This window comes from Lepidothrix coronata, unplaced genomic scaffold, assembly GCF_001604755.1.
Source record: "Lepidothrix coronata isolate B3197 unplaced genomic scaffold, Lepidothrix_coronata-1.0 Scaffold70, whole genome shotgun sequence".
In the NCBI taxonomy this organism is placed as follows: Eukaryota; Metazoa; Chordata; class Aves; order Passeriformes; family Pipridae; genus Lepidothrix; species Lepidothrix coronata.
Window position 1 is genome coordinate 4,388,495 of NW_016690250.1, and position 19,306 is coordinate 4,407,800.

Here is a 19,306-nt window from a genome sequence, read left to right on the forward strand (position 1 = left end):
TCTACTGCTTTCAGTGAAAAGAAATTTATTTTAATTTTTGGTGTTGGAGAAAAAAGAAAGAGGAACACTAGTTTCTGATTTAAGCAGAAATAAGATCCCCAAGTCAGAGAGTTGGCTCATGTTAATGGGAGTGAAATACCAATGAGAAAACATTGTACTGTCTGGAAGAAATACAGGACAGAACTGAACCACCGGAAAGGAGAAAATGAAATGCTTTGTGAAAAGAGCCTTAAGCTTAAATAAAAAAAACCACAGAAATATTTATCCAGTAGTTTTTGTTTTGTTTTTTTTTTTTGTTTTGTTTTAAAGGTAATCTGGCTACCACTTGGTTGCATTTCCATAGCTATGTTTCAGCTCAGCATCAGGTGAATGATGTGGCAAGCCTCAGCCTTGACCATCCTGTGGTTGCTTTCTAGCACTCCTGCCTGTGGTCATCTAAAAAAAAAAGATCAAATCATGGTGTTGGGCTGTGTTTGGAACAGCACTTGGACTGGGGAAGTCCTTGTGGAGTAATGCAGTATATAGTAACAAGGACGTAGTAAAACATTACTGGAATTTACCAGGTAAAGGGTGAACTGGATATTCTGCCTTCCTGGCAAAAATTCTCTCACAATTACCTTTCCCTGATCTTTCTTGCCTACTTTTGGAACATAGTTCCTCGCCAAGTACTCAGTTCTCAAGTTATTAACCATAAAGATGCATTTGAAGGCTTCTGCTATCCTTATTTTTCTTTTAGAAAGAGAAAGCTGACAAAAGGCTATGTTGATAATACAGGGATAGAATTAGGAGGGAGGTATGGGCAATCATGTTTTATTTATATTGTCAGTGGGATAATGTATTTTGAACTGGAGGTCACTGGTAGTTCTCTGTGCACTTAATTTTAAGAGATTGTTACAAATTCATATTCTTATTTTATGAACTGTATAAAAAAGGCTTCATAGGGTTCAGGAAAACATAGGTCACTGCTCACACCTCCCATCTTCATCTCTTCTGACTGTCAGCTGCACCCTCTTGCTGCTGTTTGCTGGACTCCTACGAGAATCAATTTTTAACTTGCCAAAATGGCAGAAAACCACCCACTCCATTTTGCTGGGATAGTTTTATGTCATTCTTGCAATATAAATCAGCTTAGCAAAGGTTCCAACAAGCACCAGGGCCAATGGGAAGTGGAAGTAGGCACTGTGAAATACCTTCTCCTTTTGCTAACAGCCCGCTCGTGTCAGCTCTGCAGAATGTGAAATTTTACCTTAAATCAACAGATACATGATATTTATTTTACATTCTTTAAAAAAGAAAACCTGGTAAGTTCTATCACAGTTTTCAGCATCTACAATAAACTGTAATAAATCTGTGGTTGAACCTAACTAAACAGGAATTTAAAAACTATTTGGATTATATAATTGTGTCTCTCAAAAACCACAGGAAATTAAAAATGTAGCTTTATGAGGCAGATAAAAGGCTTATAAATAATCACAGAACAAAAGATGGGAGGTCCATTGTTTGAAAAAGTATTTGCTATTCGGATGAGAAACTTTAAATGGTAGTCAGAAATACAATCACTGCGACCTGGAAAAGTGAGCACTGCAAAGGATTTCTTGAAATGTGCTGCTTCTAAAGCAAGACTAGTAGTACCTTAGCTTAATAGGATTGTTTCATAGTAGATTATTTTTCTGTTGGTGAGCTCTCTTCTGCTATCTGAAAAACTGCTCTCTATTCAATCCTTTCCCTTTCTGTTTTCCTCTGCCTCACCTAGGAGCCTGTCTTAGGTATTCAGAAAATCGCTGCCTCTCGGCAAGTCTATTCAAATTCCCTTGCTGAAGAAATAAGCCTTTTCTCTAAAAAGATCATCTATTCAATAAAGCTTATGGCTTTTGAGGGCTACAAATCCTGTTTTGCACACAGCATTTTCGATTTACAATGTGTTGCTTTGCATTTGCAGAGATCACATCATTTACTTCTCAAGACAGAATCATCTTTCGTCTTTCCCAATCCTTTGGGACACAGTAGGATTTTGCTTCTGATGTAATCTCCTCTAAAGTATTATATGAAAATGCTGTGAAATTTTAATTATTTACATTAATTTAGACAAACATTTGATCTTCTATAATATGTAGACATAGGTAATTAACTTGGAAAAAAAAAAACTTCCAATGACATTAGTTCAGCAAAGGGTTCAAATATTTGCTTAATATATGTCCATATGCTTTTCCGTTGAGCTCAGTGACAGAGCAGGAAGAAGCCGAGGTATAATCCTAAGGGCAGGGTGCCTGTTGTAAACCTTAGAAGAGCAGAGCACTTCTCTACTCTGACATAAATTTCTTTTGTGAGCCTGGGCAAAACCCTTGAATTCAGAACTAACAAAGCAGACAAATGGCGCCTGGGCACTGATGTGCAGTCCTTATGGCCCTCACCTTGTGTCTCAAGGACCTGAAATGCATCCTGTCAGATCCATCATCCACCCTGCTCTCAGTCTGTGACAGCTGTTAATACCAGATACTTCAGAAGAAGGTATGAAATACCCCGCTTACCTGTAGCTTGGTGTAATTGATATGTTGAAGCCTCCATATCCATACAAAAAGGCAGGATGAGAACCATCTAATTTAATTCCTTTCTTGTGAATAATAAACATAGGGATCTTAGTACCATCTTTGCTAGGGTAGAAAACCTAAGAGGAGAAAAAGAAATCGGTAATGATCTTAAGTGCCGTAACTTTCCACAACTGCTGTTGACAAGAATCAGAGGTGATCCCTTCTAAGGTGTCCTAGGGGTGAAACTTTCCAGGCAATCTGTGCCAATGGCCCAGGTCAGGTTCAGTAATGGCCATCACCTAATTGGTTGCTTAACAGCTCTGGAAAATGTATCAAAATGAGACAGTACAAAGAGTATGACAGTATCATGTTTATGTACCTTATACATTAATTCTACATACAAAAGGGTTAAAGAAAATGTTACAAAAAGAATACAATTCTCTGCAAGGGAAGATTGGCATTGTGAAAACACAAGGGCTGCATGGTCCATCATAGTGAAAGCAGCAAAGACTTGAGCTGGCACAGAGAACAAATAGAACTAAAATCAGATTTCCAATCTAAATTTATAATTTCTAAAATTTCTCCTTTTTAAAAATTCAAACTTCAGACACTAGAGAACAGCAGACAAGAGAAGAAACTCATGCATTGCACTGTTTCACACATGAGAGAGCTGTTAGTACAAATAAATAGGTAAAACTCTCTGAAGATCTGGTCTTGTGCTTCTGAAATCACCGAAAATTCCTTCATATCAGTTGATGCAGCAGTCTTTGCTTGTAAGAACATAAATTTCACCACAAGTTTAAGGCCACAGATATTAAAAAGTCAGAGTATTTTGGTTTTCTTATTAATACGTTAGCATTAATATATTAGCATTAACATTTCTCAGTGGAGTCACTTCACACATGAATTCAAGTGCAAAGATAAAAAACTTTGAATAGCTGAAGACACTGTTTTTTCAGCCTTGTGAAAACAGCAAAAAGCTGACTACTCAACTCTTGCACATGCAGCATGAATTCACCAAAGCAAGTCTGTATCCAGCAAAAGTGGACTCAGCATTGCCCAGTCTTTCACGGTTGTCTGAACGACCAGTTCACCTCACCACGGTGGTAACATAAGCCATATGACAGAAACTTTTGTAGCACTTGGTGAATTCCAGACACTACCAGGCAACTAGAACCAGGAGCCCCAATGTTGCAGAATCTCCAATCCACCCAGCAAGACTTCTGAACTGCCCACTGGCTTTCAGGAAATCAGCTCCCAAAACACCAAGTATCCACATAGCACGTGCTTTCAGATATCTTTCTATTACTGCCACAGCACTGTGTGAAGTTAAAAGCTGAACTCCACGTACACAAACATAGATTGTAGTTGCTTAACACAGTTCTCACATCTTGTTGTTTTGATGTATGTATCTGCCTGCATACTCTAATTTAGAATCCAGCCTGTCATATTTTACCAGTCAAGCAAAACATGTGGGTGTGAATGGAGTTTGCGGGATGTCCTAAAGTTCTGGTTGATTAGTTTTCATTCCTTTGTTTTAGCATCATTAGTTGCAGCTTCAACTCTAATTAGAACAAAAACGTAGTAAATGAAAAATGACACATTCTTATAATTTTGTTGTGTGTTTTTAATTTCTGTGCTTTTAAAGGAAATAGTCCTAGCATGCTTTATAAAGCACACAATCAACAGGATCTATTTTTACAACACATGAACCTCAACAGTAATATGAACCTGCACAACACATTTATTCTGAGCATTGCCTGTAATGTGAAACATGTAAATCCACACGGCACATTGAAAACAAAATAATCACATTTAATTTTAATCATTGCTAATGAAATGCGAGAAATTTCAAACAAAACCACATCTACCTCTGAAGGTTTCACTAAAACCTGTAGACATATTACAGATAAAAATTCAGTATTTCAATATCCAGCAGATGGGAAAAAAAAATCAAAACGAAAGCCTAAGGGCATTTTTACACAGATTAAATCACTGTTTCCAACTACTGCCATAACTGTATCTTTGCTGACAAAGTGCTTGCAGAACAGTAGAATACAAAGAATTTTCACTTTAAGTAATTAGTTGAACACTATAAACAAATAAAGTAAACAATAAACAGGAGAACCATTGAGGTTGGTAATGAGGAGTTCCAGAGACTCTTCCCTAAAATGCCATCCATCAACTCCAGTTGTTGCTGGCAACTCACATGAAGTGAGCACCTGGCCTTTCTACATTTCCGGAAACTTACTGCAATTGGCCAGTCCTTTCCTGATGATTAAAGAATGCCACTAATTTTACTTCTTCTTTCTGAAAAAGGGCCTTTTTTTTTTTTTTAAATAGCTCTCTAAAAACTGACTTCAGTAGGGATTTTATTGTCATCAGTTTAGATAAAATAACATAGCATTAAATGAAAACTAAAAAAAAATAAAAGATGTATGTCAAGATGACATTTGCAATTTAAGAGTTTTCACTCCTATCTTTGCTAAAATAATGATTACCTCTCCCACCAAGATGAACGCACGAAAGTGGGATGGAAATCAATTCAGTGAGACACTAAGATACGTGAAGGTATTTAAGCTTCTCCAAATAGACTATTTTCAGCAACTGATTCAATCTCATCTTTAAATTAGGTGTTATTTTTGAAGCAAGTCCAATGGTTTATTCACATAACCGATAAATGGATGTGCTTCTATCTCAAAGATTAAGGTAAACCACAAAGGGCAAGCCCTAAAAAGAAGAATTTCCCAAGATGGTGTTTCAGCCTAATTTTAGAAGCCCTCAGCTTTTACAGTGGTAAATGCTCATGAAAGGGTACTCCTGTTTTCTGTTTTATCACAGATAGGAGTGATCCACTTGTGCCAGTCACATTATATTACTTCTTGCTCATATATTTTCAAATAAGGACTCATGTCACTATAGTCAGCATATATAAGAGGACAAGTTAGCAAAGTGATTTTGGAGGGAAAAGGATGGAGAAAAACACTTCAGAAACATTATTATGAATGCTGGAACTCACCATTCAAGGGGGGAGATGCCAAAAATAAGTATCTTCAGCCTTTAGGAATGCACCAGCAATGCTGTGTGGTTGACAGGGCACTCCTGCTGCATTCAACCCTTGGTGCTATTCTAGGAGCTGGAGCAGTACAACAGCCCCAAAATAGTTGTAGCTCACTTTGTCTCACACTGAAGTCCCTATCTGTCACATGCCAGAGGGGTCTCAGTGCCAGAAAGAATCACTTTTGATTAAGATGCTGGAACCTGAGGCATAAATTTACAGCCTCTAGTGTACTTATTGTGACTCAGGCAGAAAGCAACACTGCTTGCACAGTTAGTCATTACTACAAACTACATGAAGATTAAGCTATATAAGCTACACAAAAACGAATCTCAGTCATTCTTCCTTCATGCATAGATATATATTTATAGAGTGGTGTGTTATTTTGTTTTTTAAACTTAGCATTTGAAAGCAATTTACATTCCATTTTCATGGACTAAAAAAGTCAATGGAAGTTTACCTCTAAGACAGTTTACAGAGTAAATTTTACACCTAAATACAGTTAATGGTTGTGTGATTGGGCTTCTAAATTTACTTTGGAGTTAAACAGGATTAAAAGGTTCTATACATTCATTCCTGGAAAGGTCTTCATCCTCTTAATTATTATTTGTCTTAAATGTGCAGTATTTATGTTAGGTGAATCTTTACTTAAGGAAGATAGGAACAATCAGCTGGCATTGTAGACAGAGACCTAAATTCAGAAAGACTATGTTTATCCACCTCTGCCTCTGCAGTGACAAGAAGCATCCTCTCCATCTCAGGTCACAAGGAGGCAAAACTAAGTATTTTAAAAAAACTAAGAGAATTTCGAAGTAAGAGGTTGAAGACAAAGATTTTCTTTCATTTGTCTATAGAGATAATACAGACAGACATTTATACTTACACACAGAACTAAAAATAATTTTGGCAATCATCCATTATGCATTTCTTTTGTGAGTAAATATGAAACCAGTATCTATGAATATTAAATGAAATGACGCAATCATCACAACAGATAAATAAACCTAATCTGTCTGAATACTCATATTGTGTCACATAATTAAAAATACTGAAGACTACTGACATTGAATAGAAACTTCCATTTTTAAAAAACTCATCCACTTGTGAGTATTTAGTTTCACTTTTTCTTGCTTTCAGAAATATTTTCTCTGTTTATATAATGGTCAGATTAAAGGATGTAATTATAGCTGTTTGGTGAAGAAAACTGAATGTACATGTGAAATCATCTTGCTTTTACAAAACCTAAAATCCTTCTATGCAAAAACCAACTCCAAAATTGCACACATTTAAAATTAACCTTTTAAGGTGAGATTCAACACAGGTTTTGAAATACTGCTGTAAAACACAAATTCAAGAAATATTATCCATATGGGTCTAATGCATATATTTTTAAACTGTGAATAATATCGGAATGTTTAGAAACATTTTATCATTTTTCTGACTTGCTCATTAATGGCAGAGAATTAAAATCCAGTTAAAAAGTGTTAGTTTGGCTTTTCAGAAAGGATTATTTCCTGCAGATAAAACATGAAATTTACACATGAAAAGAAACTTTGATTTCTGGGACTCGAAAACATCCCCTAAGCCACAGTTGGCTAATTATTCTTAGAAAGCCAGTAGTGATTCTAATAATGTCTCTCCCAAACCCTCTTTCAAGATTAGATATTACATATCAGAAATAGCAATTCTTTCCATGTCTTTGTGTGCTTGATCAAAACCAGGTAAGAGTTACACTTTTCATTAGATTGACATTCATTGTGTAAAATCCCAAAGAATTATACAAAGAGCAACTAAAAAGGCATATAAATCAAGCCTGAATACTCCTTATTAAAAATGCTTGTTCGATAATTTAGGTTTAATAATGCCACAACAATGCCTTTAAAATTAGTTTTGTTCCAAAGTTCCCTATATACTTTCCCTGAGAGAACTTCTTTTCATGTGAAACAAACACAGGATTTAGCAGTCTTGGTGAAATGTAGCAATTGTTTTCTGCTTCTAGATAAGTGTGGTTGCCCCCACACTGCCTTGGCCACCACAAGGTCACAGACAGTGCTGGGGAAGCAAAACACCCTGTTCAGTCTCAGCAGCCACAGGCATGGCTATGCTGAGCAGCCGACTATAGGGAATGCCTACTTCAGTTTTTACTCCTTGGAACTGCATTTCAAGCATCCAGTTTCACACAAAGCATTTCCTTCATTAAGTGAGAGATGAAGACTTCTCATCACACTTTGGTTTTTGTATTCCTATAAACAGCAAGAATCAGAAGTCAGGAGAAATAATAGAGAACTATTACCACTACAGAGCAAATCCACAGGATCTGTGGCTTCCCTTCTTCAGAGGGGAATCCTCATCAGTCTTAAAGTCTATTAAATTAGCTTCAAAGCAATTCTGTGTGGGTTGCAAAGCTTGCTTAACACAGTGCTGGACATGGGCCAAGGTAACTCAGCACAGTAAAAATTCATGCAGGTAAAACTCAGAAAGAAGAACATCTCCTACAGATGTTTGCAAAGGCACTATGAAAATAATCAAGGAACCTTTTAGAAGAAATTGTTTCACCACCTACCCACTAGCACAAAAAGCAGACTCATGCTGACAGAGGCAAAGTGCCAGGAGACGGTCTTTTAGAAGAAATGCCTTGCTAATAAGTTCAGCTGCTGAGATGTATTTGATTGCAGGGAGGTATCTAACAGGATGGGGGGAGGATGTAGGGGAAGACGAGAAAAATACAAGTGAAAAATCAGAAATCCTGTAAGATTGGCATGGCAGATACTTCTTTTAAACCCCACTTTTCTAGATTAGTTAAAAGGCAACATACCCCTTCACATAAAGCCTTAGTGGTAAATGGGATCCAATGAGACCCCCCTCATCCACTTGAAAGACTTCTTGCCTCTTTAGTGGTTAGGGTGCAGGACTCTCACCGCTGCGACCCGGGTTCGATTCCCAGCCCCCCGGGCAGATGGAGCTCATTAGCCCTGTAAGGCAATCCATCTAAGAGAAGGTCACTCTAAACAAACCTACGTTCTGAGGACCTCACTGCCACTGTCCAAGTTTGCTTGGCCCCGGCAGATGAACCTCAGGATTAAAGGGTGGGCTCAGTTCAGCGCAAGCTGTGTCTCACCTAAAAAATCCACTGCGCAGGCTCGAAGGGTTAATGACCTTTCCCAAATCTTCGCTTGCGAAGACTGGGTCGCGAAGACTGGCCATTATTATTATCCTTTCAGTGGGATCTCCAAGCTTCCTGAAGTAGAATAATTAGCATCTGCCACACAGTTATTCCTTGTCTTTCATCAATTTGCCTTGAAGATGACTTGGTGTACAGTGTACATGCAGGCAGATACCAGATAGATAATATTTACCTTTTCATTAAAAATTATGTTGTAGTCATGTTGAATAGAAAAACATCCCAGGAGCCTTTGTAAGTGTCTCAGTCTGAACCGACTAGACTCTTTGCTAAAGAGGATGAGTTATGAGGTAGACTAAACTCCTCTCTCTCTGCAATTGTAATGTCAAATTAAGGGGCTTTACTCGAGGAAAATGTGAAAAAACAGAAGAAATAACAACCCTTTATTGAAAGATATATGTATGTTGGCAAAAGAAACAGTAACAAGAAACAACAACAACAATAACAAGTCTAAATGAATACTCCTCTGAAACTCCCCTCCTCTGTCCTTTAGCACAGTCCTACTTGTGGTCGGCAGGGGCGCTGTTGGATCGCTGGAAGGTGCAGGGTCTGCAGTACCTGGTCGTGGTCGGCAGGGGGTGCTGTGGGCTCCAGCAGTCACCCCGCAGGAAGAGGGGGCTGGGGAGAGAGGTCCCGGACCGCGTGGGGAAGCCGAGAAGGAGATGGGGAGGTCCTTCCCTCCGTGGGGACGAAAAGGAAGGCAGGCAGTACACTCCCACGGGAACTCACCGCTGTCCCAAGTGGTGGTGTCTCAGAAAAAAAAAAACTCCCCCTCCTCTCCCGCGGGCAAGCAAACTCTCCGTTGAGGCACAGCAGCTCCGGGGAGCGGGACAGTCAGGCAGTTCGAAGCCAGCAGGAATGAAAAGTCCAGCTCACCAGGATGAACAGCCAAAAGAAAAACTGGACCTCTGGCCCCCCTCCCCAAAGATGCCTCTGCACCCAGGGAGCCAGCCACGCAGTCTGCCCCTCACCTCCTCGAACAGAACCCACCCCCCACCTCCCTGTCTCCTCTCTCCAAATAGGCCATTAACTAGGCTGGCTACATCTTTTGTAACGCTAATGACCTCCCTCCCCCCCCCCTCCGTTTTTCTCTTGGAGTGGGGCAGGGAGAAGAAAAATTCCTCCAATTTCCTAATCTATAACAGTAAGTTACAGTCTATTTTCTGAATTACCTCTGTCCTTATGTATTCAAGAAATCTAGTACTATGAAGTAGTATAGCATGAGATAAACAAAGGGATGTCTTGATGGAAGTAGCACACCTTTTTGAATAAAAACATAAATAACAGCTGCTGGCTAGTCCAATTTCTGTCATTAAATCAAGCTTTACTTCGTTGAGTAAACTGCCCTGACAGGAGACAGACAACTCACTGTAAGAGTATGTAGGCATTAGAAAGTAAACACTACTTATTTTTACCATGTTGGAAATCAGTTCAAGTTGTAATGAGAAACACTGTAAGAATAAAAATGTAGAGGCAACTTACATGAGGTAGAGCAAGGGAGAGAACTTACCTTCTCCAAACTACTGCACAATAACTATTCTTATTTATTATGCTGTGGTAGGGGCACACATGTAATCCAATGGGCTGAGAAAGAGACACATTCACTCAAACAGTAATTAGCTAATTCAGCTTTTCTGTTTCTGACCCCATCTTGCTCAAAACTTGCTTGGTATCTCCACACAGCCCCACTTCTGAGTGTTTACAAGCTTCAAAAAGATGACACAACCACTGCTGGATTTTCTCCCCAACACAGAGGCATCTACTGAGTTCAGGGTGCTCAAATATCAGGTGTAAACCTGTATTCAAAAATTCCTGCACAGAAAAAACTCAGTTTTGACACTGGTGATGTCATGTACCCAGATTCTGTGAAAAGTCCCAAGAAGACCAATGTATTCCCCTTATATTGCCAAGAAGTTTTGTTTGTGACTTTCCACAGCCAGGCAATTTCAGAGGGCTCTACTCTCTCTTCCTTAGAGAATCATGTTTATAGATGTCAAGTTGGTTACCCAAAATCAGAGGTGCTATAAATCACTAAACACCTACAAAAATTCTGCATGTGGCTAGTATAATAATAGAAAAAATAGTTGATACTCTTCGTTCCTGCTTTTTGGTTTGAGAGGAAACAGAGATCATCTGCACTGGGCAGTGCATGTTTCAAAATCAGTTCCAAATCACTTATCCTGTGCATATTTTTTCTGAAGTACTTACTGACATAAACAGGTCAATATAAGTATTGTGAAGCACTTCCATGTGTGTTTTCTCGCTCAATTTATAGCTACATAAATTTACTTTCTAAAGCTTAAGCCTGAATTTAAAGTTACCCATTTGTGCCCCTACATGATTAAAAAAACACCAAAATGGTAGCAAAGGGAAAAAAGCCCTTGAGAATGGTCAAGGTAAAACTAAAGCTCTAGAAAATATCTGTGGTGCTATCTTCGAAAAAATAATTCTAAGGATCAGATGCTATTGATTTCAACAGTTCTGTCTTGGTGACCACCTCCTTGCCTTGGAGACAGTATTATTGTTTCCAGATTTGCAGTACTCATTTGTACAATGAAGGAAAAATCACTCAGTGAGTAGCAAGAAGCAGAAGAGAATTATGCGGATGTGTTTTCATTCACTGTTGTAACAATACTTCAGGAAAAAAATTAAACCAAATCCAGTATAAAGCAAGCCAGCAAAAAGTTCAATTGCTGGTGTAATTTTCAGACAGATGCCAAAACAAAAACTTTGAAGATAATTCATAACAGAAACACCAAGGAATGTGCTGATGCACCCTTGTAATACTGTTAGAACAGAGCAGAGATAAACAAGTAACAAAAAAGGAATGCTTTTTGGTTTTTTTTTAAGCTCAGGACAGTTTGCAGCAATCTTTTCTTTCTTGGGCAAAATGTGAACAAGACAACAAAATTCAACAAACTTGTTTCATACATAAGGAAATCCACAACTAATAATCAACTACTAATAAGATCAAGTATCTAATGATGTCAAATCAACTCGAGTGAGTGCTAACAGTTCAAAAACCACCAGTAAGCAGAAAGAAAATGTCACAGATGTCATTGTTAATAAAAGATTTCCTGATTTCAGGCATTCTACAATTACGCTTTGAAGCTTTTCTGCATCTTGTCTATTTTTAGCTGTTAGCAGGGATAACTGTGCACTATTACTTTCAAAAGTAATTGACAAATTGGTTGAAAAGCAAGCAGTTCAGGGAGTTGTCAAGGAGAATTTATGTATCAATTTTTCCCTGTCTGTGAGAATGGAAGCCAGAATTAAGGAAATCATCTATTTCTTTATATCATTCATCTACACAGTTGAAAAACTAGTTACTGTGAATAACAATGATAGTTCTTAGAGGCTTCCCTTGTCCCATAAATCTCCTGGGAGATGTCTCAAGGACAGAGCAGAAATTATTAATCTAAGGAAAGATAATATTCTATCACTACTTCTGAGCAGTGTTGATAAAATCAAATCAACGGCTAAATGAAGATGCAAACTAGATTACCCTTAATAAAACTGCACACTGATGAATTTGTGCTGCATCATAAGCAGAAAAAAGTCAAGAGAAAAAAGCTCACATAATTAGTGATTGAACTGTTTCTGAGTAGAAAGTGAAGTGCTATCTTCCTTTCTTTTCCTTTGAAAAAATGTTCTTTCAGAATGCTCCAAGATTTTGTGATTTCTAAGTTTTTACTACTTCAGTTCTTATACTGAAGATGAACAGAGAGGTCTCCTGAACAATCCCACTCACATATGTTCCATTTACACAAGTCTACATCTGCATCTCTGGATACTTATCAAAGCACTTTGCATTTAACTAGTCCTCTCTCTTCAGCAGTGAATGCCAATTAAGAAAAACAACCCACAAAATCTGTTGACACAACTATTAACTAAGAAGATTTTTTAGCTCTTCCTTACCTGTTATTAGTGCAATTTTTTTCTGTTTGGTACAAACAGTGACTACGTCCTTGAAAGTGGCCAGCAACACCAATGTATTATTAAGAGGTGTGATTGTGCCATAGAAAACTGATAGGAGAGGTTCTCCAAAACCTCCTCATTACTATTTATTAAAATTATTTTCTCAGTACAAACTGAACTGCTCATAACTATTATATGTTTATCTTGATTAATATGTATCCTTTTCTACGGTAATCATTTTCACACTGAATGCAAGAGTCATAACTTAAGGTTATAAGATATGCTACAATTTGCTTCCCTTTTTCCCTCTCAACAGCAGAGTCTGCTCCCAGGAGTGGCCACACAGACTCATTTACTTTGCAGAGGCTCTCATCTTACATATGTCTATGTAAAATCTCACCAACATTTGAAATGGCTGTTTTCCACTCTCAACTCTATTCATCTGTTTTCCACCATGATGATGAATGTTAAATTAACAACAACAAAAATCCTAATCCACCAAGTAGTTTTGACCCTGGGTAAAGGCAGTAAGTATAATTTTATTGGGCTGCAGTGATTACGAGTATAATTATAACTCAGAATATCTCTGAGATATACATTATCTCAGAAGTTTATCTGCATTTTTAATTAGCTTTAAATATTAGCAATTCGAATTTGTTTTTATCTCCTTTATGTAGTTAATGTATAACAATCTTTAATAATCTTCCAAACATAATATATCTCTCTGTTCTGCTTCAAGCTGTGGTTGAAGAGCCTTGTGATGGTTTTCATTTCTATGCCATCCACCACACGGTTGAATGTGGTCTGCAACTAAGACTCCAAAGAGCTGCAATAATGCAAGTAAATAAAGGAGCAACAACCTTCTAATTTGTTCTCTGCAGGCTGCTCTACTATCTTAAACATCTTTGTAACAGTTATATGCAAAGCATAATAAATAACTGCATAAAATAGTTATCAACTTGTGTGTGTTTGGAGGCTTGGAGCTCTGAAACACAAACCTCCCAGCTCTGCCAGAGCCATGTCTATTCTGAAAGCACTCCAGTCCCCCGGTAGCCTACAGGGACACCATTCAGAACGAGAGATGCATTCACTGTAAAGTATTTAAATGGAGTATGGAGCTGCGGTGAAGCTTAATTACTAACAGGAAACATTGAGACACTGCAGAAAAGAGGGAGTGCTTTTTTGAAAGAGTAACAAACAGAAGACAAAACTACCTGAAAAGGTAAAACTCAATCCAGCAAGGCCAGAAATGTAACATACTGTACTCTGACAGGTGCAATCACATACACGATAGCAAACAACTGACTAAAAAGTAATTTAGAAAAGTATTTTGGAATTGCAGTGCATGCCAAACTGAACTTGAACAAACAGTGAATCGTTAGAGAAAAGGCAAACTCTACATGGAGACATATAAAGCAGTCTCAACCACAAGACATATGAAATAACCCCTTCTGCTGCATTCAACATTTGCAAAGCCTCAGACAGAATGTCGTGTTTAGTCGAAACCATGGCACACCGTATGTGTGTATGAGCATCTAAACAGATTCCAGGGAGGAGAAAGAAGCGTGACAGAGGCCCAGGAAGTAGAATCCACTAGAAAAACCCAACAGAGTGCAGATTTTTCTTTTGTTTGGTCTGGTATTAGTCTAAAGGAAAATAAAATTGAGGGACACATGGTGACAGTCTCTAAATATACAGAAGCTTGCTGTAACTAGAAGAGAACTACTTGTCTTCCACGTCAGTGAGGGACACAAAGCAGTGCATTTCAGCTGCAACAAGGGAGTTTAGGTGAGACCTTGTGGCATATACCCTGCTCCCTCCAAAAGCTTTTTAACAGTAAATTCAGTGAGAACCTGGGATAGATTGCCTAGGGAGTCTGAAGGCTTTTAAGAATAAGGCAGACAAAGAACCAGTCATGAATGGTACAGGCAGAAGTGGCCTGTCACAATGCCCAGGACAGATCAGCATGCTCCAATTGAGCTTTGAGATTGTTTTTATACAGGTTTTATATGATATCAAGAAGAGAAGCTTCAAAACCAGAAGTGGAGAAGACAGACTCTGAAAGAGAACAAGTGCCTCCATTCTCACTGCCTTTTGCCTTTCACAAAACCACGACTATTCGAGGAACATGAAGGCCATCCAGGGAGTTTACATATGTAACAAAAACTACAGGAGCAGCTGGTGAGAACAGAGATACATTCAAAAATTCACCACTTGAATTATGAATCTGTATTAGTTAAATTTCAGAAAATGGTTTAAATATTTATATATTAAACATTTACATGTTAAAATGAAAGAAAATATTTTTAAAACTTGCCCATACAGAATGGGTAAATACTTATTAACAGAGTGCACAATATTTTATTCTCAAGTAATATAAGCTTCACTAAGAAATAAATGACTATAATTACTATTATTCTGGAAATCTGTTTGAATTTAAAAACCATTCTCTGGCAGAGACAGATACATACCTGTGTAATTAACTCTTACTAAATGTAATTCCCTTCTTCAGAAATCCAATGACTATTAAACAGACTTACATGACACTGCTAGCACAGTACTGAAAAATATAACCAGAAAAGTTGTTATCTTGGTGACCTGGTAAAGGAATTCAATGTGTCTCCCTGCTAGATCAGTGGCTCAAATGCTGGCCCACACTAGTGATGACTGACAACTGCAATCATCTAATGACCTTTTGCCAGCTGTGTGAATAAAACCAACAATTTTTGTCCCAGAGCAATCTGTCCTCAATGAAGCATTATCAGCACAATTTAACAACCCCCCAGCCAGGCTCCATGAGGCAAAGTTACGGGTAGGCAGATGGATAGAAAAATTCCCACACTGAAAAGGAGCACTCTCATTCTGAACAATGCTGGCATGCCAAAATTTGACATTTAGTCTCAAAAAAGTGATCAAGAAAAGAAAAGGAGCAGCTACCACTTCTTACTCTCAGCAGAGGACTATGCAGGCAGTCCTCAGTCTGCCAAAATTTCCCATTTTTATGACTACTTAGTCTGAGCAAGAATTAAACAGCCACAAAGAAGCTTCAGAGCAGTTTTTCTGTAGAAGCATTCTGTATGTCTGATCCTCCACCAGTGATGGTATTGGCCATTCAATCTGCACTACACAAGACACACAAACACCAGAGTGATCAAAAGACAGTGTTTTGTCAGCATTTATTACTATTAGAGATATCAAGATGGTGGCTTTTTATTGATGCTGAAGTTGTATGAACTGCCATTTGTGTAAGATTTTAATAACTGTCTTGATTAAGTTTTCAAACCACACCTGAAGACTCAACTCTGAGGATTAGCAAACCAGTGCTATCAGAACAGCAAAGAATATCCCCTGTGCAACACCTCATCATTGTGCAGCCACGGACAAATTTCATTCTGAATGAAGTTAATAATACTCACTACCTTTGAGAAATAACATTGATAAGCCTATACAAATGGGAGAAGAAAAGTTGAAAGCAGATTCCTACTGAGAAACAATAAACAGAATTTTTATTTATCTTGTGAGTAAGAAAGTTAATTAAAACAGTAATGTGTTCATGCTTAATTATTGGAGGTGCATTCAATCACAGGAGTGAATATGAAAGCTGGAGGAAAAATAGAAGGGAAGAAAATCTTCACTGACTTATTCAGAAAAAGGACAAAACCTAAGCATTTTCACTACAACAACATTATCATTTTAGTATCTCTATATTGGCAAAGAATCTACCTACTGAGATTCCTGAAGGCTCAACAACACATGCTCATTTCAGGTGTCTAAGTGAACAAGTTTTTAAATCATTTTCCTGATGGCGAAAATATATTTTGTAATTTATTGTAAAAATCAAAACTATTTATTTATGATTAACAATGCAATTATTTAAGACACGGGAGGCAATTCTTTTAGCTCTACTACAACTGCTTAAGCTCTTGTTTGAAACTCCTGTGTTTAAAAAGGGATTCTCTACACTGTGTTCAATGGTTACAGGTCTGTTTTAGGCCATGCTATTTTGCCTTGTGTTTTAAGGAATTCTGACAAGGAAATGGAGCATGGAATGCAGCTTGGGTTAAGTAAATCAAGTAACATCTCTATTCACTAGAAAAGTGAAAAACAAATCACTGCAAGTTCAAACAAGAGTTCTACTGAGCAAGGTACAAGAATAATATTTCATAATGAGTTTTAGTTAAACTACTAAGCAATTGCTTCTCTCAAAAGCTTAAAACGAATGCTTTTATAAAGTCTAGAGCATGAAGGTTCTACAGAATCTTACATTTTAAGAAGCTCTCCCATTCCTTGCACACTTAGCAGAAAAAATAAACAATGTACTATTGCAAGCTTGGAACTAGTGAATCACAAAGTCTATATGATGATCCAAATGAACACAGAGAATACTATTTTAGTATTTTAGCATTACTCTCCACATTGTGTGGACTAGCATTGTGTTAATTCTTCCTAAAAGCAGTTTTGTACTCCTCCATCCCAAACCACATTTCCATTGTGCATTCTGCTAAACAAAAGCTCCCAACTTCCTAAACTGTGCATCAATCCCCTGTGGTATAGAAGAAGGGGACAAAGCAAATCCAGACATTTAGACCTTAAACCAGGATTTGAACTGGACTGGTGAAGAAAGCAATGCAAAGTCTATCCCTTCACCCTCTTACTTGAAATAGAGAGATCTTGTTCCTATCCCAGATACTTAAGGAATATCTGAACTGCATTCAATGGAATTGCTCAAATATGAGTGTAGAATCAACTTAAATGGGTATAGAGACAACTGCTACTCTGCTGCTCCAGCATATGGATTTCACAGTTCAAGGACATGTAAGGTCATCATCAGAAATCTTTTACTTGATACTCTTTCTAGACATAAACTCCTTGATTCTGACAATTTCGACCCTTAAAAAGGCGTGTACTGTGGCTGCAAATCCGTAACATATTTAATATACAATCTCTTGGCTTTCAAGAACTATGGGGCCTTAAAACTAGAGCACTACATTTTCAGTTAGTGTTTCTTCACTCACCTCCAATTAGAAGAGGTAGTGGCAGATTAAAGTGGTGTTTGTAACAACCATATGCCAAGGGTGTAAGATGCTAAATTCACATAGGTAAACTGCCAATGCTGTCACAGTTGTCACTATCATTTTGTTGATGTCCTCCAGAGCCAGACTGGTGCCCTGGTGCCAAAACCACAGTCACTGCCAAAACACTAGGTGAGATCAGAGCTGAAGACTTCAGCCCTCTTCTTGGGAGCTCTGAAAGAAGTGGCTCAAAGTTTATTTTCTCCCTGCAAGAGGGCAGGTGTCTACCACACTGTGGTGAGCACTAAAACTGTGGTGCTTGTCACATTCCTTCCTCCCCCCAATATTTCTTCATTTTCTTCCTTACTGCAATATGAAATCCCAAAGAAAATAAAAGGAATAAACCAGAAACAAATAACAATATGCAACTTGTTTTCCTCAAGTATTGATTCTACCCTCCCATCCCATGAGACTAGGGAAGGATTCTAACCTCAAATACTGTTAGAAGAAAGAAAGTCCAACTCTTCAAAAATCAATCCCTTTTTGCTTGTGATGGACTCTTAGGAGAGGGATGAAAATGATGCCAAAATAACTTACTCTTCTGAAGAGGAGAATTATTTGTCTCTGCTGAGAATCCATGTAAAAAGTACATGCCTTTATCCTCTGGCATGAGGGTGCTTTCTCTCAACAGAGAGATTCAAAGCCACTGAATGTTTCTCCAACTTCCAGTGACTATCCATATAGATAGTCACACTCAGAGTTATGGTCAACGGCTTGATGTCCAAGTGGAGAGCAGTGATGAGTGGAGTTTCTCAGGTGTTGGCATTTGGGCTGGCGCTGCATAACATCTTTGTCAGCAACACAGTCAGTGGGATTGAGTGCACCCTCAGCAAGTCTGCCTATGACACCAAGCTGTGTGGTGCAGTTGATGCACTGGAGGGAAGGGATGCCACTCAGTGGGACCATGACAGGAAGTTCAACATGGCCAAGTGCAAGGTCCTGCACATAGGTCAGGAAAACACCAAGCACAAATATAGGCTGGGTGGAGAATGAACTGAGAGCAGCCCTGAGGAGAAAGACTTGAGGGTCTTGGTTGACAAGAAGGTCAACATGACCCAGCAATATGCACTCGCAGCTCAGAAAGCCAATTGTGTTCTGGGCTGCATCAAAAGAAGCATTGCCAGCAGGTCACCACTGGTGATGCCCCACCTGGAGTGCTGTACTCAGCTCTGGGGCCCCCACCATATGCAGGACACAGACCTCTTTCAGTGGGTCCAGAGGAGAGACATGAAGATGATCAGAGGGCTGGAGCTCCTCTTCTATGAAGACAGGCGAAGAGAGCTGGGATTGTTCAGCCTGGAGAAGAGAAGGCTCTGGGGTGACCTAATTGTGGCCTTCCAGTAGCTAAAGAGGGTCTGTAAGAGAGCTGCAGAGGTACCTTTTACAAGGGCATGTTGTAATAGAACAAGGTGAAATGGCTTTAAACTGAAAGAGGGCAGGTTTAAATTAGATATTAGGAAGAAATTCTTTACTGTGAGGGTGGTGAGGCACTGCAACAGGTTGCCCCAGAGAAGCTGTGGATGTGCCATCCCTGGAACTGTTCAAGGTC

The 19,306-nt window shown here is 38.5% G+C and overlaps 1 protein-coding gene across 1 annotated transcript in view; it reads right to left on the bottom strand.

Annotated features, from left to right (window-relative positions):
- The window catches only part of PREP (prolyl endopeptidase), a 92,369-nt gene that overhangs the window by 15,566 nt on the left and 57,497 nt on the right, over window positions 1-19,306 (bottom strand). Inside the window, exon 11 of the mRNA XM_017818716.1 lies at window positions 2,529-2,665. Coding sequence (XP_017674205.1) covers window positions 2,529-2,665 — 137 coding nt within the window. The remainder of the gene's footprint in view (window positions 1-2,528; window positions 2,666-19,306) is intronic.